Raw genomic sequence first — 23144 nt, 5'->3', positions numbered from 1 at the left:
CTCTGGTAACTATCCTTCTACTCTCTATCAAGGAGGTTTAAATTTCAAGGAAAGGAGAATTCAATCAATGTGGGCTTGTTTCTCATGTCAACACTAAGCTATGTATTCCAGACTCTTCAAAAGAAGCATCAGATTTGCTACTTTATTTCAAGGATTCTAAAGTTCCATTGGAACAATACTGTATTAACCCTGAAAATAATTAAAAAACAATTTCAGATATACTTCAGAAGTAATTGTGAAAAGAGGTGAGATTAGGGAAGAGATGACTGTGAGTCCAGATAACCCCAAAAAGCTTTTTAGAGAAGGATGAGGGTGGGGAGGCAGGTAGGGGGTTTATAATAGGATTAAAAAAAGAGAAGGAAGAGCTGTTTAAGGAAATTTGATTACTGCCAGTAACATTCTTCAAAACATTTGAAGAAAAACAAAAGTTTGGCAGGCAAGACTGGAAAAAGAAAATAACACTGGGGAGGGAAGTCACTGCTTCTTTTATTTCCATGACTGTTTTAAAGTCATATTTAGTTTCAGCCAAGGAACAGCCTTTGACATCAGAGCATACAAAGTATTCTAGGAAATGAAGAGGATGAAAGTTCTACTGCATCAACGCCCAGAACTTTCTCCATTTGGCCACAGGTCGTTCTCATACATGGCCTAGTTTCTATGCACTCTAACTGGGTCCCTCTGAGGCTTGTGAATGGAAAACCCTCTTGCTTTCAAATGCTTGAAAACAAGAAAGATGCTGCCGTTGATGCCTCAAACACGTGTAGGTATTCAGTGGGAAGCAATTAAATGTTTTGAAGCTCATTTCAAACGGAAATTAATCAAAAACAGTATTTTATTCTTTTGTGTATTACAGTAGGCAAGACCTTGGTGTTTTCATTACGTTCTCTGTTTTTATTTGCTGTTTACATTAGGATGTGAATCACGGCTTGGGTAAGGGGAGGATTTGGTACCAAGCTAGGCTTTGGTTGCCAGACAGACACCAAAGTAAGTTTGTGTGTGGTCAGAATCAGGTTGTAAGGTGCCAACATAGCACATGGCTTCAGTCTTTTTTTCTCTAATTGTAAAAGGACCTTGTCCCCATGGAGGGACCATTGCCTTGGCTTGTGGGGTCTTGAGTGACAGCCACACTCTTTCTTCAGCACTCTCTCGACCTCATGAAAAGATACTGAAACTTGAAAAGGGGATGTTCTTTCTGAATAGGAATGGAGAAGAGGGGCCAAGCAAGAATGATTCTGTCTCCTGGCCGTTGATAGTTTCCCTGTACAGAGAGGAAATAACATAGTATAATATGTAGCTTATGTTTGAATCAGCTTTTTTAAAAATACTGGAAATTTATTTATTTATTTTTGGTAGACACAGGGTTTCCCCAAGTTGCCAGGCTGGTTTCGGACAATTCAAGCAATCTGCCCGCCGCCGCCGGGTGTGGCGCATGAGGGCGCGGGCCGCCCAAGGACGGCGAGTGGGGCCGTGAGTGCAGAGCCCGGGGCGCCCGAGCGGCTCCTCCTCCCGGCCTGCACCCTGGGCGGAGCCGGGGCAGTGCTGCTCTGGGCTGGCCGAAGGGGTGGCGCTGCGATCCCGCAGGGCAGCGACGCGACTCTGGTGCGGGAGGTCTTCTTCGCCCGGAGCTGGGCGTGCGCGGCCGCAATGAACTGGGAGCTGCTGCTCTGGCTGCTGGTGCTGTGCGCGCTGCTCCTGCTCGTGGTGCAGCTGCTGCGCTTCCTGAGGGCTGACGGCGACCTGACGCTACTATGGGCCGAGTGGCAGGGACGACGCCCAGGTGAGGACCGGCCAAAGCCTCTCCCGAGTGGGAGGCCGGGCTCGGAGCTGCCGAGGCGTGTCCGGGTCTCCGGGGGTTCCGCAGTGATCCCGGGTCCTTTGTGGGTTGCGTGGAGCTTCCCGAAGGCCTGGCTGCCCCTTACGCAGGGGCTGCGGGTTGGGGAGGAAGAGGCGAGGGCTAAAAAGCCTCTTTGTCTTCTGTCCTGGTCGGAAGATGGCATGGACTTGCCATTCAGGCTAGGAAACCTCTCCAGGGAGTGCCAAACTGTAAGAGAGCACTAGAGTCGGCGGTGCTCCTGAGGACTCTGACTTCTTACGCAGGACTCAAGGGATTCTGGTGTTGTCTCAGAGGACGATACTTTGAGAAACAGTGAGCGTCCCCCTGCGTTTGTAAGGGAACCTCCTTTGTAAGTACCGGAAGCCCGGTCGTTCTACTACCTGAAGTTGTCTATCCTCCACTTCTCACTCCTGCAGTTTTGAAATAAAATCTGAGATAATCCGAAGTCCTTCACTTACTTACTCACTGTAGTCAAACACTAGAAAGAACTGAAAATGGCAGTTTGCTAGAGCGAGATCATTATTGGCATACTGCCTACTTCACTTTATCTGTGTCTTGCTTAATATTTGACATCGTGTATGTTTGCTGTATGTTGGCTCAGCGCTTTACACACATAACATTTTACTTTTACAACAACTCTTACAAGGTAGGCATTATTAATCTTATTTTCCAGATAGGGAAACTGATGTTCAGAGAAATTAAATGACCTACCGAAAGCTAGGCTTTGGATCCTTAAGGACTTGGGGAAATGGAGTTTCCCTGGACCAAGTTTCTGGTGTAAAAACACTCAAAGCATGTTACAAAGTTTGCTTGGAAGAGACAGTAGCTCGAAAGATAGACTATGTTGGGGGGGGGGCGTTATGGGTTGGGCGTTGAGTGGGGGTATATTGATCCTAAGATGAGAATTGGTTCTTGTGGACCAAAAAAAAAAAAAAAAAAAAAAAAATCTGGTAATACAGTGGTTTGTGCCCCTCCAAAGCTTAACCCTACCCGAGAAAATGTTATTCCTTAGTATTTCATTTTTCTGGTTGGGTTTTCTTGGGTATAGCATTTGCAGCACTGACATTGAGTTCACGAAAAATACACAGCATGGACACGACAGCAGTGCTACAAAACTATGGCAAGTGACTGGGCTTTCTTCTTTTAAAGCAGGAATCCCAAATACTGCACAACTTCATTAACCAAGGGCTTTCTCTTGATGGATTGTTCCACCTCAGCGGGAGAATATGTGTGCCTATTGGCTGCCACTGGCTGCCTTGCAGACGTTGTTTGTGTTTGATCCTTAGTGCTTTTGTGTTCACTTGGAATTGAAGAATTAAACGAAAATAGATTATATTTTATTATTTAATCCTACAAAAAATATTCAACCCATCAAATTATGTCAAGTGCTAAAAAGGAAAATTATTGACAACATCTGAATGAATATCTCTAAGCTACTAGTTAAAAGTTAATTTTCTCATATTAAGGAAAAGTTAAAAGTTAAGATCACTGAAAATTGTAAGAAATTCATTTAATATTTTCGGTTGTCTTTTATCAGAAAAGAACAGTTTGAAGGATTTTAAATTTAATTACATTGTTATCATTATGTAGTTATATAATTTGCAAATTTGCACATGTAGTTTGATAAATTGCTATTTATCTAAGTAAGTTACATAAAAGTTATTCAGCAAAAATCTGGCGTGATGGCATGTACCTGCAATCCCAACTACTCTGGAGGCTAAGGTGGGAGGGTCATTTGAGCCCAGGAGTTCAAGACCAGCCTGGGCAGCATAGTGAGACACTATCTCAAAAACCATAAAAATGTTTTTCAGCAAATACAGTTATAAAGTTAGAAGTGAATAACTTTTAAATTTTAATTTAACATTTAACTTAATTTTAAAATTTAGTCATATGCTTATTAACTAAGGAGTAAGCTTTTTTCTTTTTCTTTTTTTTTTGAGACAGAGTCTCGCTCTGTTGGCCAGGCTGCAGTGCAGTGGTGTGATCTTGGCTCACTGCAACCTCTGTCTCCAGGGTTCAAGTGATTCTCCTGCTTCAGCCTCCCTAGTAGCTGGGATTACAGCCACCACGCACGGCTAAGTTTTGTATTTTTAGTAGAGCTGGGATTTCGCCATGTTGGCCAGGCTAGTCTCAAACCCCTGACCTCAGGTGATCCACCCCGCTCCGCCTCCCAAAGTGTTGGGATTACAGGCATTAGCCACCGCGCCTGGCAGGTGTAAACTTTATAGAACTCCTTTTATGTATAAAGCACAGATATATGTACAGTACATAAATGATACACAGTATATCTGTGGAATTAACATTTCACAGGAGAGTTTTAGGGAAAAAAAAGTCTAAAAAGACTCCTGGTGGAGGTAGGGAGTGAGAAAGAAGAAAAGATTAAAGGAAAATTGAAATAGACTCAGATTCCCAAAACAGCTCAGACTGGAGAGATAGGCAGACTCTATCAAGATGAAAAAAGAAAAATAAATCCTTCTTGACTTCTCTGTGTGTTTATTATTTTTTGTCACTTAAAAAAATAGCACACTCACATAATACAAAAGTAAAAATACAAAAAGATATATAGTAAAAAGTAAAGAGCTTTCTCTGACCCTTGTGCCCTAGCTACCTAGTGTGCTTCTCTCGAGGCAGCCACCATTTCCTGCCTCTTCTGTATCCGTCTAGAGAAATTTTGTGCATTTCCAAGCATATATCTCACATGGTGATTTTTTTTTTTTAATAGACAAGGTCTTGCTTTGTCACCCAGCCTGGAGTGCAGTGGCATGATCATAGCTCACTGCAGCCTCGAACTCCTGGGCTCAGGCAATCCTCCCACCTCAGCCTCCCCAGTAGCTAGGACTACAGGTGCAAACCACCACACCTGGATATTTTTAAACTTTTTGTAGAAACAGGCTCTCACTATGTTCCAGGCTGGTCTTGAACTCCTGGCCTCAGGTGATCCTTCTGCCTTGGCCTCTCAAAGTGCTAGGATAACAGATGTGAACCACCAAGCCCAGCCACACATGGTGAAATTTAAGGGTGACTAATTTTAGACATTAAAATGGTCCAGAAAAATCCATGGCACAAGTCTAGAGGAGGAAAAATTTCAACAGCAGCACATGTGAGCAAAACTCAGGTTTTTGTTAACAGTAACCTCAATAGGAGTCAACTGTGAAGTGGCAACTGTGAAGATTAGGCAACCTTGGGTTGCATTTGTACACTTCAGTGTCTGAAGCAACAACTGCAAACAACAGATGTCTCCTGACTAGCTGCTTGTATGTGCCAGCCTCTGTGCTGGGCACTGGGGACACTGCAGTGACTGAATCAGCCACAGTCCAGGCCCTCATAGACCCTACCTTCTGAGGGACAAGGGAAGTGATTTTTGTCATCTCATCCTGCTCTGCACTGTCCAGACCCTACCGAATCCTGTGTCCTGCCCTAGCCAGCTCCCTTTAATAAACAGGAACATTAACCAACTAGAATTGGTGCAGGTGGGTGTGAGCAGAAGAGTGAGGAAACCTGATACCATGTCATGTGAGGGAAGGTGGCAGAAATTGGATAGGTTTATTTAGCCTTAGAGAAGGTAAGAGATGAAAGGACTTAGGGAAGACATAATGGCTGTCTTCCCTAACAACTGTGAGGGATTGTCATTTGGAAGACAGGTTTGATTTCTTTTCTTTTCTTCGTGAAACAGCTTTTTGTAAAACAAGAAAGCAGAATTGCAACACAATTTAAGTGTCTGTCTAGGTCACAAAAGGGATGCAAAATGTTTGTAATATGATTAGTATGTATTCATATAGTGAGTCATTCTTACACCTATACATAAGATTATTCCATTATTAAAAGTAGCCCAGCTCTAATAACCATAAGCTATATTAGTGGATCCCTTTTCCTATTATAACATTTTAGTATTACTTCTGATATTGATTCCCTTAACAAATGGAGTCTGCAAACTGAATTTTTAAAAATTGTTAAAGGTGACTAAAACTCTGTAAACGGAGTAGTTGAGTTTACAGAAAATTCTGGGAGAACAAGCAGGATAAAACTGAGCAAGATTATCAATAAGTGTATATCTGAAACTCTCATTTTTCACAATTCTGATACTAATACATTCTTAAGGAATTTTGCAAAAGTTAATCTGCTGAGTAGAAATATACCTTGAGACCAAACTCTTTGTAACTGTTCTCTTCCAGATGTGGTACATAAGATTAGTCAAAGTTGGCCAGATGCGGTAGCTCACGCCTGTAATCCCAGCACTTTGGAAAGCTGAGGTGGGCAAATCTCTAGAGCTCACAAGTTCGAGACCAGCCTGGGCAACATGGCAAAACCCCATATCTACAAAAAAATACACACAAAAAAATTAGCTGGGCATGATGGTGCACGCCTGTAGTCCCAGCTACTTGGGAGGCTGAGGTGGGAGGCTGGCTTGAGCCCGAGCCGTGGAGGTTGCAGGGAGCCAAGATCATGCCACTGCACTCCAGCTTGGGCGACAGAGCCAGGCCTTGTCCCCTCCCCCCGTCCCCCCACCAAAAAGCAGGTTAGTCGAGCTTAATCTACTCTCATATATTTCCCAAAAGATCTACTCTGTGCCAGAGATAACACAAATCTGGAATGAAAATATTTGCAGTTGGTTACTAGTATTTTACCAAGTACTTTTCTACCCTATTTCTATTTTCCCTTAAGCTTTTCTATTTTAAACACACACGGCCATAATTTATATCTTTTCAGATACCAAGTAGGTAATTTTGTAAAAAAAAAAGAAATTTTTTTTTTTTTTTGAGATAGAGTCTCACTTTGTTGCCCAGGCTGGAGTGCAGGCTCACTGCAAACCCCACCTCCTAGAGGTTCAAGCAATTCTCCCTGCCTCAGCCTCCCAAGTAGCTGGGATTACAGGCACCCACCATCATGCCCAGCTAATTTTTGTATTTTTAGTAGAGATGGGGTTTTGCCATGTTGGCCAGGCTGGTCTTGAACTCCTGATCTCAGGTGATCCTCCTGCCTCGGCCTCCCAAAGTGCTGGGATTACAGGCGTGAGCCACTGCACCTGGCCAAAAAGAAGTTTTTGACAACAAAAAATTATCTTCCCAGATTGACAATTCAGTTTCAATGAAAAATCTTCATTTTTATAGCCTCTTTTTGTTTTCAATTGATTAAAGAGAAACCAGCAATTCTATCTTAGTATTAAATATCACAAATGAGAAGCCCTAGCTGAGAAAATGTCTTCATTTTGTTAAGTTTCGACAATTAAAGTTCAGGTTACTCTCAGAGATGATTAAGTATTAAAATTGCTTTTACAAATGTGAAACCAGTTTTTCCCTGGGGGAGGGGAGATAGGAAGGAAGAAGCCAGTGGAGAAGGGGCCCAAGAAGATGGATAGGGTACATGAAGCTGTGCAGTCAGTACCTGATTGGGGTCACTTTTTCACAGCATGATGGATATTTTCTTGTATATCTTACTAAGCTTATAATAAAAGACAGGGCTAAACCCACAAATCAGAGCAAATTTGATAAAACATTCATCTTAAGTTTCATAAATATGTGCTATTCTAAATTAAGTTTCCAATACATTTGCATATTCTCATAGACTAACATAATACACAAACTTACGGAAGTCTCCTGTTATGCTATGAATGTTGCCTACATCTGACATTAGCTTCATAAATATTCAATGAAACCACAAACAAAGGTACTATCACTTTTGAAATCTGTCCAACATATAAAGAAAGGTCAGCAGCAATTCCATAAAACAGAAGGGCTTCAATTCTGTATTTTCTTTTGCTTTTTGTGTCAGTTGTTTGAAAAACACTAGAAGCTGACATGAAATTTTCTGTGTATTGTCCAAGAACTTGGTTTTCTGATTTTAGTTTGAGATTTTCTTCCGTAACTGCATCTCCTCTGACAGGGAGATCTTCAAGTGTATGTTGGAGTTCCAACACTTGATTAATAAGCTGTGTTTTTCCCTCCAATTCCAAATGATTTTCAGCATCAACTGCATCCATGTCAATATTTGTCATCTTGAGTAACAAACTTTTAGGCCTTGGATACAAAATCCTTGATGAATGATGAATGTTTGAGGTGCTGGGAGAGGAAGGGATGGGGAGGATGCCTCAGGCTGGACACTTGGACACACCGACACCAGAAGTTTGACTTCTTCTTTGTCAAACCACAAGGCAGGATTACTGTCCACTGCTACCAGTTGATAGCATTTAAAAGCTTATCACATCAGTATAAAAAAGATCCCTGGAATGATTAGACTTTCCCAAAAAAGGAGCTGAAGCTTCAGAGATAATTAGCTTCCTCATCCTGTGAGGGAATTAGAGATGGGTCAAGGGCTTGAGAAGAGAATTCTCAACCTGGAGTAGGGGTTGAACTATCACTTTCCTTTCAACTCTAAGAATCTACTTTCAGGGGCTCTTAAAGGGAGGCCGTTATGTGTACCAGATTCTGTGGAATCGGGAAACAAACGGCGCTAAATAAAAAAGTTTCTTCAGGGTGGGAGGAAGAGGCCAGAATTGTGATTGTATTAAAAGTTTACACCATCAGCTATAAATATTTGCTTATTTGTGTAAATATCAAGAGGTCTTTGTTAGCTCGACGCTAGTTAGTAAATCCTGTGTTTCGAAAACGAATGATATTCACTCTAGAGTCTGATGATTGCAGAACTTGGGAACAACAAGTAGTCAATGAATGAATAAATGATTATCTGAATAGATGTTATGTTGTTCTTGATAAAGTCCTATAGGAAGGTGGCCCAATTGTGCCTTTTCGCAAAAGTACATTATATGACAGGAAAGCATTGTAGCCCAGACATAGTATTTGGGATGTTTCCATCCTTAGTTGAGATTTTTTTTTTTTTTTTTTTGCGACAGAGTCTCACTCTGTCACCCATGCTGGAGTGCAGTGGAGCAATCTTGGCTCACTGCAACCTCTGCCTCCCAGGTTCAAGCGATTCTCGCACCTCAGCCTCCTGAGTAGTTGGGGTTACAAGGATGTGCCACCACACCTGGCTAATTTTTGTATTTTTCATAGAGAACAGGTTCCATCATGTTGGCCAGGCTGGTCTCAAACTCCTGGCCTCAAGTGATCTGCCCGCCTTGGCCTCCCAAACTGCTGGGATTACAGATGTGAGCCACCGTACCTGGCCTTAACTGAGATATTTACATGAAACCTTTTTCCTAAGGACAAGTGGTATTTTCTTGAATGTCTAAGAAACAGTTGGTTTTAAAATATTGATCATATGTAAATGTGTATATCATGAAATAGTGGACAGTGGGGGCTTTGGAGCTAGATATACCTGGGCTTATATCCCGGCTCTGCCAGGGTTCTTGGGTGTTTGTTTATTCAGTAGTTATTTATGGAGCCTTTTCAATATTCCAGTCCTTGCTAAGCACTGAGGCCACAGCAATGAGCAAGGTAGACAGAATCCTACCCTTAATGGAATCTATGGTCTAGTGGGACAAATTAATCTTTGTAAACCTCAGTTACCTTTTCTGTAAAACTGAGATAATAATACCTTTTCATACAGTTCTAGTGAGGCTTTTAGTAGACAATGTGTTAAGTACATAGGAAGTAATGTAAAAACGTTAAGCCGTTAGAATTGGTAACTGTTTTCCTGGCTGGAGAAGTTAGGAGACATATGTTATTAAGTGACTGTTCTATGTTTTGCTGTAGTAAAGTCCATCTATTAAAAAACTTGAGCAATAATTATAATTGACATTTATTAAACACTGAGTATGTACTAGATACTGCCCCGAGTGCTTTCCATGTTTTAACTCATTTCTCAACAATCCTGTGAAGGATGTGTTCTTATTCATCACATTTCCAGTTGTGGAAAATTAAGGCACCGAGTTCTCACCTGGGAGCATTTCAGTGGTGTGTGTGATGGAGCTGGCATTTGAACCCTGGCAGTCCCCAGGGATGGTACTGTTAACATCACAGTTAGGATTTAGAGCAGTTTAAAACAGTACAATCATTTCCTGATTTTAACTTTTCTGATCTAAAATCGGAAATGTGATGTTAAGTGATACCTTGTTTGATATTTTTGATAAATAACATACATTTTAGTAAATAAGGCACACAGGAACTTTGCATAACAGTGACTTTACGGGTTCAGAGAGACAGTGAATATCATCTCCTGCAGTGCTAATAAGTTTTTCATTGGAGAAAAGAATAAACCATTTGTCATTGCTTTAGTACTGTAACATTTTTAGTCTTTAAGAGGAACATAATTGGAGAAGCAGAGTACAATATTTCATCTCTCTGTAATATGCATTTGTTCTTGGGTGAATTACTATATTCTCCTAAGATGAAAGCTCAGGCATCTGGGGAGCATTTTTACAAAATGAGCTTGAGCTGATAGGCATCAGGCATGATTGGCAAATGGGGAAAATACTACTTTAAAAATCTAGGATGTTTCCATCAACAGCACAGAACTTGGTATATTTAGATTCTTCATCAACCTCCATTGCAAAATATTAGAATAATAGAATTAAAAACTGGATGTGAACTTCAGCCATCATCTAATCTGAATGCCTCATTTAATGGCTAAGGAAAGTGAGTCCAGACAGTGATTTTTCTATTTACTTAGCCTGTTTATCTTATCTATCATATTTATCTTATCTGTTTGTCATAAATAGAGCCTTAGAGTGAAACCATGAGGTTATAAGGCTTACCTTGAAGTAAAGTCTGGAAAAGTCATGAAGGTTCTGTAATATATAATACTGTGTTGATAACTGTTACTAGTATGATTTGTATTAATGCTTTTTTTTTTAGTTAAGAAGGAGATGCTTTCTTAGAATATTTCAAATTTTAAGCTCTATGCATCATGCCTTCATATTTAGTGGTATTGTTTAAGGCTTTCTTTTCTTTTTTTTTCTAATCTTGGATTTATGAGTGTAATTAATTGCTTATTTTCTTCCTTCCATTGCCATTCCTTCCATAGAATGGGAGCTGACTGATATGGTGGTGTGGGTGACTGGAGCCTCGAGTGGAATTGGTGAGGAGCTGGCTTACCAGTTGTCTAAACTAGGAGTTTCTCTTGTGCTGTCAGCCAGAAGAGTGCATGAGCTGGAAAGGGTGAAAAGAAGATGCCTAGGTAAGCAGATCTGAAATAGCAGCGGTGCTTCCTAGAAATAAATCAATCCAAACTCAAATACAGTTTTGGGACTTTTAGAGAGGAGTGAGATTTCCCCCCGGCTCCAAATGCTCTACGTGCTTTGTCTCAGATCCTCTCCTTTTTGTCTTAATTGGCTGCCGTCGCCTTTTTCTTCTTTTCTGCCACCTTTCTTACTTTTTTTGCACTGACTCTTGGCATTAGGGAGTGACCAACAATTATATAAAATGCTGGTGGATTTTTAGTGACCAAGTGACTTAGATTTTTGTCTTAGAGAAAAAACAGTTGGGTTCTTATCTATGACATACATGTATCTGATCATAGAAATTAGGAAGAATCCTTACTCATTTTATTAAAGTATCAGATATTAAAATCATATGGGATAAGACTTATTATATAGGATAAAAGAACAGGAATGGAATTAGGTTTAAAAAATACAACTTGAGGTAATACTTTCATATTCACATAAAGGGCAACAGTGTTAATATTTTTGTTTGAGTTCTGGTGTAGTTATGTTTACTTTTTTCTTTTTGAGATGGAGTCTCACTTTGTTGCCCAGGCTGGAGTACGATGGTGTGATCATTGCAACTTCTACCTCACAGGTTCAAGTGATTCTTGTACCTCAGCCTCCTGAGTAGCTGGGACCACAGATGTGCACCACCACGCCCAGCTAATTTTTGTATTTTTAATGGAGATGGGGTTTCACCATGTTGGCCACGCTGGTCTCAACCTCCTGACCTCAGGTGATCTGCCTGCCTCGGCCTCCCAAAATGCTGGGATTACAGGTGTGAGCCACCGCACCCAGCCATTATGTTCATATTGAAAGCAACCTCAAGTGTAAAGTTATTATTTTTCATGGAACATTTATTAATAGTACCTAAACTGAGATAATTTTGAATTTTCCAACAGACCATTTTTTGGGCCATCTCTCTACCTGTCTGTCATTCTTTTAAATCTTTAACTTTGCTGATCGAGCTAACCACTCAGAAATGAGAGTTAGTTGCCACAGTAGTACTCAGCAGGGCGACAGGCCTCTTTCATGATACTGCTTTGAAAGGCCTCTTGTGTTTTTGCACTGGGCCACTTCTTTTGATAGTTGTTCCTCTGCTGCTGTGACTTGCAAGTCCTGTACTGGTGGAGTAGATGAACCAGGTTAGCATTTCTTACCTGGCACAAGGCTGTTTCCTTTTATCTTGCAGATCTGTAGTGCCCACTTTTTCATTTAATACAGTTGATATTTCACACTTAACTCTTTTGCCCATGAAGTCTTTTTACCTCTTCTATTTTCTATACTTGCTTGTTTTTCTTACCAATGTTACTTGTATTTCAAGGTCAGAGTTGAGGAAAATTAGTTTCAGTTGTTCTTTTGATGAACAGAAAGCCAGTCACAAGGCAGCAGCATGTTTCTTGGTTGGGAATTTCAGGCATGTGTCCTTTTCCCTGTTTACCTCCAGGAATCCTTAGCCTCTGGAGAGAAGCTTCTATATGTCATTTGACTGTAGGACTCTGAGCTTCTTACTGATTTTAAGCACAAGTAGCTGTTTTGTGTGTAGAAGAGCAACTCATCTTTGTGAGCCTATCACAAAACAAAGGTACCTCTGTACTTCTAAAGAAATTGCTCTAAAATATTTGCTCTTTTCTAGTTTGTAGTATAATCTTGATTTCTACCAGAAATCAAGTTGTAAAGTTAGACTGCATATTCAAGTTGCCATTCTACTTCCTGTGAGGCCAGCCAGCTTGTTGTCTGATATAACCACTAGTCCTCTTCCTGACTACCAAGAGGAATTTTCACAGGGCCGCCCAGAAATGAGTTTGTTGCCAACTCCTGTTCCAGGATGGGTGTTAGTGGGAGTAGCAAGGAGCTTGACTGAACTATGGCATGACTTCCACACAAATTTTTGTCTTTATTTAGAGAATGGCAATTTAAAAGAAAAAGATATACTTGTTTTGCCCCTTGACCTGACCGACACTGGTTCCCATGAAGCGGCTACCAAAGCTGTTCTCCAGGAGTTTGGTAAAGTAAGTAGCATCTTATATTGATACAGTCTTGCTTTGAAGTAACTGCAGAAGAGATTCCCATCCGTGGTGCTGTCATACAAAGGGCTTTAGGCAAGTGGGGTCCATGCAGTGAGATCGGGCCCATGAGTTGGGCCCCTTAATCTCTGAGTCTTTGGCGTTATGGAATTAGTATTTTTCATGTCTTAACAAGTACAAATTCCTCCATGTAGAACAAAAGAAGCTAAAAATTCATGGCTGCTTTTATTTATTTATTTATTTATTTATTTATTTATTTATTTATTTTGAGACGAAGTCTTGCTCTGTCGCCCAGGCTGGAGTGCAGTGGTGTGATATCGGCTCATTGGAATCTCCGCCTTCTGGATTTAAGCAATTCTCCTGCCTCAGCTTCCTGAGTAGCTGGGATTACAGGCGTGCACCATCACGCCCAGCTAATTTTTGTATTTTTTAGTAGAGATGGGGTTTCACCATATTGGTCAGGCTGGTCTTGAACTCCTGACCTCATGATCCACCCTCCTCGGCCTCCCAAAGTGCAGGGATTACAGGCTACTGTGCCCGGCTGGCTGCTTTTATTTAGTTTAATGACAATTATTAACTTTCATAAAAAGTCACCTAAAACGGGAATTTAATTCCACAGGTAAATTCAGGGTTTTATTTTATCTTTTTAATTGCTGACTTCTGGAAATATACCATTGTTCCATTGATTCTTCAAGTTAACAAAATAACCAACTATCCATAGGAATTCCATCAATCTATCCACAGGACATCCCCCAAACACCCCTTTTCTGATTTTATTTAACTAGATCGACATTCTTGTCAACAATGGTGGAATGTCCCAGCGTTCTTTGTGCATGGATACCAGCTTGGATGTCTACAGAAAGCTAATAGAGCTTAACTACTTAGGGACGGTGTCCTTGACAAAATGTGTTCTGCCTCACATGATTGAGAGGAAGCAAGGAAAGATTGTTACTGTGAATAGCATCCTGGGAATCATATCTGCACCTCTTTCCATTGGATACTGTGCTAGCAAGCATGCTCTCCGGGTAAGGCTGCTCAAACTCAACTCTGATAGAACTGACTTAAATGTGTATATGGGGGATATGGCCATCACTGTGTGAGGTCCTTGGAACTGGGAAGTGATGTGGGGAGACAGAGAGACCCAAGGAGACTTTTGGTAGAGGACACCCCCAGTAGATGCTAAAAAAGACTTGATCCACACATGCCTCTAACTTGTTGAACACATAAATATGTATCAAGCACTGCATTGTGCCATGCACTACAACAGACCCTGGGGATATAAAGATAATAAGATGTGGTCTCTGCCCTCAAAAAGTGTATCATCTAGTTAACATGTTACTCTTCACCTTATCCTTATTCCTACCACATCTTCATGGAAAATTGGGGGTCCACTTCTCCTTTCTTCTACATACACTTCAGGATGTACTTTTTCCTCCCCATTTCTGTGACTTCTTTTCCTTGCCCCTTGTAGTTGGTGTTTATTTTGCCTGGTCTAATTATATACGCATGTCAGAAATAGGTACTTCCCACAGGATGATTAGTCCTGGTCTCATATCCTTACTGGGAAAAATCTTGGCTGTATTCACTCTGGTTTCATTGGAAGAAGAAAATCTAGTCAAGGCAGAGGCAAGGAGAGAAGCTTGATTTGGATTGCATAACTTACGATGTGTAAATATTAGAAATGGATGAATTTTTAATGGTGGCTTAAGACTGGATATAAAGAAATTATAAGGCCAATAGGAAAAGAATGATTAAGGAAGACACAAAATTTATATTTAATGCTGTTGAAGTCAGTTTAAGTAGAATGTTTCACTGTTGGAATAATGAGATGCAATAGCTACATGGTCATAATGGTTTCATGAAAATTTGAAGCTTTGGTTCTTTAGGACACTTTTTTCTGCTGCAAAGTGCAGACAATTGCAGACAGTGATGAAGCAGAATGCTATACTGATGATTTCCTCATATTTAGTAACAGGCATCAGTCACTTCCTGTGGAGCAGTTGGGCAAGCCTCAGGCAGGCAGGTGAGGGAGGGCGGCCACCCATCTGTTTGGCACCATGTGTCTCATAAGATATGTCGGATGCTTTCAGTAAACACAGATGAGCTGTCTGGCCTGCCCTCCAAGACTCATTATTTTATTACTGGATTTGATCCTATGATGAAATGTGGCAGGTTGAGACTGTAGTTACCAGGAAGCTCTTTTCGAAGAGCACATTTCCTTCTCAGATTCTCAGTAAGCTACAGAATTAACTTGTTTATCATTGAAAAGTTTACACACAATACTAGATGTGATTTCAAACAAGGAGAGGTTTTAGCGTTTGATGTATTGGCTTGCTTGGTGTCCTCTCTCCTCTTTTGCTACAGAGAGGCAGAAGGTTAAAGTTATGGGAGTTTTCCATTCAATTATCAAGCTTTTTTTTTGGGGGGGGGTTCATCTCTGAGTCTGGCACTGTATTGGTCTCTGATCATAAACCCTCATAGCCCCTCTGTTTGTTGGGGTCAGCATTTCAGAGCTGATAACTGTTCAACATTTTTGGATCATATACAGATATACTGTGGGTTAGCTGTTTAGGCTTTTCAATAGATAACCCAGCCTTATAACAATGTAGTCTTGGAACATATCCTAATTTAGGAAGAGATGAGAGGCAGTAGATTTGTTTACTCCCCATTGGTTTAGAAATGGTCAGTATCTTTAAGTCTAGAAGGTCTAGTCTGTTTTACACAAGTCATTCAGTAGGCAATCATATTACATTTTTAATTAGCCATGTACCCTCTTATTACCCAAAAAGATAAATGTTTGCTAAAATGAATTAATACTGTTAAAATAGTAATATAAATGGAAAAAGTTGAATTCATTCTTTCTGATACTTTCTGTGAAGTACTAATCCCAGCTTCCTCACCTTTGCCCCAAACATTTGCACGTTAGACTACTTTGGGGAATAAATAGAAACCCGACCTCAGTGATTCTCAGTGGAGGACATACACCACTTTTGGAGTGGGGAGAGGAGGACTGGTATGAAGAGGGTGTATCAGAATCTTCAGGGATACTTCTTTTTACCTATCCAATGCATGCCTACCATAAAAATCACTGATGGGAAGACCCCTCACTATCAGTGGGGGTGAACCATTTATACCTGGAAAGAGCTGAGAATGTCTGTTCTAGATTGCCTCCAGTCTATGGTTAAAAGTGCCTAATACACTATTCACAATAGCAAAGACTTGGAACCAACCCAAATGTCCATCAATGATAGACTGGATTAAGAAAATGTGGCACATATATACCATGGAATACTATGCAGCCATAAAAAAGGATGAGTTCATGTCCTTTGTAGGGACATGGGTGAAGCTGGAAACCATCATTCTCAGCAAACCATCGCAAGGACAAAAAACCAAACACTGCATGTTCTCACTCATAGGTGGGAATTGAACAGTGAGAACACTTGGACACAGGAAGGGGAACATCACACACTGGGGTCTGTCATGGGGTGGGGGGAGTGGGGATGGATAGCATTAGGAGATATGCCTAATGTAAATGACGAGTTAATGGGTGCAGCACACCAACATGGCAGATGTATACAAATGTAACAAACCTGCATGTTGTGCACATGTACCCTAGAACTTAAAATATAATAATAAAAAAAAGTGCCTAATAAGCTTGCATGATTACACTACCTGTCCTTTACTCACACATTTTAGAACATATTTTGATAAATCATGAGATATGTGTCTGTATTTATTTGCCTTTTTTCCTCCTTTGTTTTTTTTTTGTTTGTTTTTTGCCTGTTAGGGTTTTTTTAATGGCCTTCGAACAGAACTTGCCACATACCCAGGTATAATAGTTTCTAACATTTTCCCAGGACCTGTGCAATCAAATATTGTGGAGAATTCCCTAGCTGGAGAAGTCACAAAGGTAAAAATTTCTAGTTGGGAATAATTTGAATGTTTACTAGTTGTATATTGGCATTATATATTGGTGTTGTATCACTGTATATCAGAGTTTTTGTCTTAGAAGTGCTTTTATGTGAATTATTCACAAAACAACTCCTGCCATTATGAAAATTGTTTATGGAATTTCATTTGCTAAATGCATTGTCTTAATAGTTTGATTTTTATTACAAAAGTGATAATTGTCATTAAGCACATCAGGGTGATGCAATTCTAATTAAAAGCAAAGAATCTTCTCTTTTAGTTAGCCTGCACTATAGTATCTAGTAAGCATATGGTTTCTGTTAGGCTTTTTGAAATATTACAAATAGTTTATAAACTCCCATTAGTACCTATGGAGACTCCTAAGGGGCATGAAGCTCCATTAAAGGAACCACTCAACTAGACGGCATTTGAGTCCTTTCTAGCTTAAAGTTATGTGAAATCGCTTGGACAAATTCACTTAATTTTTAACTTTTCTTAGACTATAGGCAATAATGGAGACCAGTCCCATAAGATGACAACCAGTCGTTGTGTGCGGCTGATGTTAATCAGCATGGCCAATGATTTGAAAGAAGTTTGGATCTCAGAACAACCTTTCTTGTTAGTAACATATTTGTGGCAATACATGCCAACCTGGGCCTGGTGGATAACCAACAAGATGGGGAAGAAAAGGATTGAGAACTTTAAGAGTGGTGTGGTAAGACCAATTTCTAAGTTTCTTAATAATATGCATCAATCTTGCAGGAAGGTACAGAATTTTCCAGTGTTTAAAAAACTTTCTGGCTGGGTGCAGTGGCTCATGTCTGTAATCCCAGCACTTTGGGAGGCCAAGGTAGATCACTTGAGGCCAGGAGTTCAAGACCAACCTGGCCAACATAGTGAAACCCCATCTCTACTAAAAATACAAAAAGTAGCCGGGCATGGTGGTGCATGCCTGTAATCCCAGCTACTCGGGAGGCTGAGGCATGAGAATTGCTTGAACCCAGGAGGCGGAGGTTGCAGTGAGCCAGGATGGTGCCACTGCACTCCAGCCTGGGTGATAGAGCGAGACTCTATTTCAAAAACAAAAAACCTTTCTAACCCTCCATCAATCTCATGATATAAAGAAAAATAAATAAAAAATATTTTATCCCCATGCGTATCTTTTGGTTTACTATAAATTATTACTAGTCTTGGAGAAAGAAGTTTCTTACAAGGTAAAATTAAATCAAAGATTGCCATTTTTTTCTTCTATACATATTGTTTGACCAGTGTGTGTGTCAAAATGCTTTTTCCCTACTGTTTCTCCCCACCAACTCCTACCCATCCTACCAGTCTCAACTCCCATGTCACCTCCTTGGAATTGTACCTGGCCTTCCCTCCCACTTCTCCGCAGGACCAAGTGCACCCCAGCCCCTATGCTTTCCTGTCAAAGCACTTACTGTGTTGTTAAAACAGATGCATGCACTTTTACCTCATTCCTGAAGTACTCAGCACATCTAAGATGTGCCTATTCCCCTGTCTAAGGAAATATGCTGATTATCATTCTTTCAGCACTCATTCTTTATAGCAATTAGTCAGGGAATACTATTAACCATTTCTGAGAAATTGTGACCCTCAAAAGAATTTAATTTATAGACAGTGTAGGAAATGTAATGAAGTAAACCAAAAATTATAGATGATTATACAGCAAAAGATTATTGCTGAGGATGGTTTTTATTGTTAGCGTTTGATATACTTTGTTACCACCTTCTTTTAGAAATTAATCAATAGGGATTGATAGATAAAAAAGAATTATAAAACAAGATCATACTATACATATCTGCAAATATTTAAGCAATCCACTAATTGTTAGACATTTAGTTTATTCCAACTCTTTGCAGGACAGTGAAAATGAATTAGGGGGTAAAAAGTTACAAACATCACAAAATGCTTAAGAGACATAAAAGGTTATCAGACTGGGTCATGACACACTAAAATGTCCAGAGTGTGAAAAATCACAAAGGAGCTTTTCGTTTTCTACCAAGTAGTAATGTGGAACAGTTTGCTTTAGGCCAGATCCCTTATAAGTGTTTTGGTATTGTTGGGACTTTGTAGTGTGGGTAGAAGCTCTAAAGGTAGAGCTTCATCAAAGATTATACCTGAGTTTTAAATATGGAAGACAGCTGATGCAGTAGCTTTGTGCCCAGTGATGGAAAGAGTTGAGAGGGACAGGCCACCTTACTACAGAGGAAGCACAGCCTCCTGGCAAAGAGCATGCAGCCTGGTGCTAGGCTACCTGGGTTCAAATCCCAGCTCTGCCCCATGCCCTTAAAGCAAGTTACTTCTCTATCACTCAGTCTCCCCATCTATTAATATAAGATGGAGATTAATGATGATAATAGTGCCCAGTCACAGGATTGTTATGGGAATTACATGAATTTAATATATGAAAAGCACTTAAAACACAACTTGGAGTGTTCTAAGTGTTAGCTATTGTGCTTTTTTCCCCCTTTTCAGTTTGAGTTAGATATAGCAGGATATTCAGCTTCCTTAATGATCAAAGATTTTCTTCATAATTGACACATAAAAATTATATATATTTAAGGTATACATTGGGATGATCTAATATACACTGTAAAATGATTACCACAATCAAGCTAATTAACACATCTGTCACCCAGTTACCTTTTTTTGTGTGTGGTGAGAACACTTAAAACCTACTTTCTTAGCAAATTTCAAATATGCTATACAGTATTATTAACTATTGTCACCATGCTGTATATTAGATCCTTAGAATTTGTAAGTTATAATAACATAAGTTATTTATCTTATAACTGAAAATATCTACCATTTTTTTTCTTTGAGACAGGGTCTCGCCCTGTCACCCAGGCTGGAGTCTGCAGTGGTGTGATCATGGCTCACTGCAATCTCTACCTCCCAGGCTCAAGCAATCCTCCCACCCCAGCCTCCTGAGTAGCTGAGACTATAGGCGCACACCACCATGCCTGGCTAGGTTTTGTAGTTTTTGTAGAGATGGGTTTTTGCCACGTTGCCCAGGCTAGTCTTGAACTCCAGGGCTCAGGCGATCCACCTACCTTGGCCTCCCAAAGTGTTGGGATCATAGGTGTGAGCCACTGTGCCTGGCCAAAATGTGTACCTTTTGACCAAGATCTCCCCATTTGCTCCATCTTCTGGCTCCCGGCAACCATCATTCTACTCTGCTTTTGAGTATGACTTTTTAGATTCCACATAAGTGAAATCACATAGTACTTGTTTTTCTGTATCTTGCTTATATCACTTAGCATTAATGTCCACTAATTATCCATGTTTTCACAAATGCCAGGAGTTCCATTGTTTTATGGCTGAAAAATATTCCATTGTGGAATAATATTCCGTACACACACACACACACACACACACACACACACCACATTTTCTTTATCCATTCATTCACTAATGGACACTTAGGTTGTTTCCATATCTTGGCTATTATGAGTAATGCTAAAATGAACATGGGAGTGTAGATATCACTTCAAGGTACTGATTTCATTTCCTTTAGATTTATACCCACAAGTGGAATTGCTGGATCAGATGGTAATTCTATTTTTAATTTTTTGAGGAATTTCCATATTTTCCATAATGTCTGTACTGGTTCACATTCTCAATTTAAATAATAGGGCAGAGAAACAATATATTATAGAAGTGATTTTTTTTCAGAGGGGAAAGAGGGACCAGGGACTAGAGAATTTCAGTCCCACTGTAGTAGTACTTCCAGAAATGTCCATATGAAGGGTATTTTGTTTTGTTTAGAGAATATCTAACTGTAAAATATAAACATCATTTAGCAAATCTCACATTTTTTTTACATCTAGGTTTTTCTAAAAAAATGACAGCCTTTTTATTCCTACCACCATCTTTGAAATATTGCTTATTATATAGTCTTACCACTTTGTCACTCTTTATTATGATAAGCTGGGCATTCTGTCATTTCTCAAAGCAATTTTTAGGACATAATACCTCCTTCTTTATAGTCTGTACTCTTCCTCTCTCCCATTATTTTATATTTTATATATATATGTATATATATAAATTTTCTTATTGATAAGCATCTAAGTTAAGAAAATGCTAGCATAGCTTATTTCAAGCTAATAGTACTTGTTGTTAACTAGAATTTGCTTCTTTAGTCTATATGTCTGGAATTTTGTTTTTATGAATCTTTATTATTTTTAGGGATCAAGAACAGTGGCTACACTGAATTTTGTATTATCATTATTATTATTTTGTCTTTCTTAGTGCAAAGTTTTGAAAGTGGTAAATGCATATCTTCTGAAAAGAAACATCACATCTTGGGGATTATCAGGTTGCCTTGTTTTATTCCTTAAGCAATATACAAAAGTTTTGCAAATAATTTTTTTTTCTTTTTATTATTTTTTTTGAGACAGAGTTTCCCTCTTGTTGGCCAGGCTGGAGTGCAATGGCGCAGTCTCAGCTCACTGCAACCTCCGCCTCCTGGGTTCAAGCAATTCTCCTGCCTCAGCCTCCTGAGTACCTGGGATTACAGGTGCACGCCACCACGCCCAGCTAATTTTTGTATTTTTAGTAGAGATGGGGTTTTGCCAGGCTGGTCTCTAACTCCTGACCTCAGGTGATCTGCCCACCTCGGCCTCCCAAAGTGCTGGGATTACAGGCATGAGCCACAGTGCCTGCCTGGCCACAAATAATTTTAAAGAGTTATCTCCCATATATCTCAATTTTACATAATCTGACTTATTGTTTTTATTTATTAGGGCAAGTTAGTGTAGGTATGATATGCTGATCCAGAAAAGTCATTATAGAGAATTTAGCATTGCAGTCCAATGCTATTTATACCTCCTCTAAACCAGAGATGATGCTAAACTCATTAGAAGTATTTTTGTGTACATCTAGAATTTTGGCTATGATTTTTAAATTCTAATTTAAGCAGTTTCTGAAGTTTTGTAAAGATTCTTAATAGTGAATCATAATGATACAGCTCCTCAAAACAGAAGGACTTAAATGTTAAAAACTGGGGTAAATAAGAGTAGGTACTGATTCATGTTTCTGTCCCTCTTTTACAGGATGCAGACTCTTCTTATTTTAAAATCTTTAAGACAAAACATGACTGAAAAGAGCACCTGTACTTTTCAAGCCACTGGAGGGAGAAATGGAAAACATGAAAACAGCAATCTTCTTATGCTTCTGAATAATCAAAGACTAATTTGTGATTTTACTTTTTAATAGATACGACTTTGCTTCCAACATGGAATGAAATAAAAAATAAATAATAAAAGATTGCCATGAATCTTGCAAAAAAGGTATTAACTCATACTATATTCTTGGATAAAATAACCTTTTAAAATACTTTAGCACATATGCTTAAAATCTAAGTTAACAGATTTGTCTTAGTCCATTTGTGCTGCTATAACAAAATACCACAGATTTGGTAATTTATAAACAGTAGAAATCTGTTTTTCTTGGCTCTTGAGGCTGGGAATTCCAAGACCAATGCACCAGCAGAATTAGTGTCTGGTGAAGGCTGATCTCTGCTTCCAAGATGGCACCTCATTGCTGCATCCTCCACAGTGGAGGAATGTATGTCCTCACATGGTGGAAGGGACAGAAGGGAAAGAGGAGCAAAATGCTTTCAAAAGAGCATTTAATCCCATTCATTACTCAGTCACCTCTTAAAGGCCACATCCTTTAATACTGTTGCTTTGGGGATTAAGTTTCAACATGAATTTTGGAGGGGACAAAAACATCCAAACCATAGCAACATAAATGTTTAGAATATTTCACACAAAGCAGAATGCTGGGTAATGAGCAGATATAAAGAAGTATTTGAAATGAACTTACCTCCAAGATGCTTATATTCTTAGAAAAGTTTACAGGTACAGATGGCTGTAATTTGAAGTAGTAGGTAGGATTCATTGCACCTATTATTTATTAAACACCTGTTGTATGTCTTCTGCTCTATTGGAATGCTTAGTATTAGTTAATTAACTCATTCCTCATAACAGCCCACTAAGATAGATTGTATTACCTACCTTGATAGATGAAGAAAGAGTAACAAGGTTTTACTTTTCCAAGGTCAAGGTCACAAAGCTATTAAGGGGTAAAGCCATGATTAGATTCAGCTCAGGAAGATTCCACTGGCAGCTCCTTACTTCTACTATTATTAATTTTACTTTAATGTTTAACACCTTACAGCAGAAAACATGCACAGGCACTAATAGGAAATCAGCAGGAGTAACAGGTAAAGAAAAACACGGTCCTTATCTAC

General features: G+C 39.5%; 1 protein-coding gene and 1 pseudogene across 1 annotated transcript; one reads left to right on the top strand and one right to left on the bottom strand.

Annotated features, from left to right (window-relative positions):
* Positions 1 to 1397: 1397 nt before the first annotated feature.
* Positions 1398 to 22178, top strand: DHRS7 (dehydrogenase/reductase 7). Its single transcript, XM_054447581.2, has 7 exons — positions 1398 to 1777; positions 10754 to 10906; positions 12837 to 12943; positions 13744 to 13983; positions 16746 to 16868; positions 17367 to 17582; positions 21943 to 22178. Exons 1-7 carry the CDS (start codon positions 1645 to 1647, stop codon positions 21988 to 21990), a joined length of 1020 nt encoding a protein of 339 aa, XP_054303556.1. The 5' UTR covers positions 1398 to 1644; the 3' UTR covers positions 21991 to 22178.
* LOC129013174 (short coiled-coil protein-like) lies at positions 7437 to 10510 on the bottom strand (annotated as a pseudogene).
* Positions 22179 to 23144: the final 966 nt, after the last annotated feature.

Source organism: Pongo pygmaeus, chromosome 15 (genome assembly GCF_028885625.2).
Source record: "Pongo pygmaeus isolate AG05252 chromosome 15, NHGRI_mPonPyg2-v2.0_pri, whole genome shotgun sequence".
Lineage (NCBI taxonomy): Eukaryota > Metazoa > Chordata > Mammalia > Primates > Hominidae > Pongo > Pongo pygmaeus.
The sequence above is the reverse complement of the archived record's forward strand: the minus strand, read 5'-3'. Positions and strand labels throughout refer to the sequence as shown.

Bases quoted from the DNA above. Each gene is read 5' to 3' on its own strand.
- DHRS7 (XM_054447581.2), top strand. From the start codon at position 1,645: ATGAACTGGGAGCTGCTGCTCTGGCTGCTGGTGCTGTGCGCGCTGCTC. The intron at 16,869-17,366 runs GTAAAAATTTCT...AACTTTTCTTAG, and splicing joins TAGCTGGAGAAGTCACAAAG to ACTATAGGCAATAATGGAGA. The intron at 17,583-21,942 runs GTAAGACCAATT...CCTCTTTTACAG, and splicing joins AGAACTTTAAGAGTGGTGTG to GATGCAGACTCTTCTTATTT.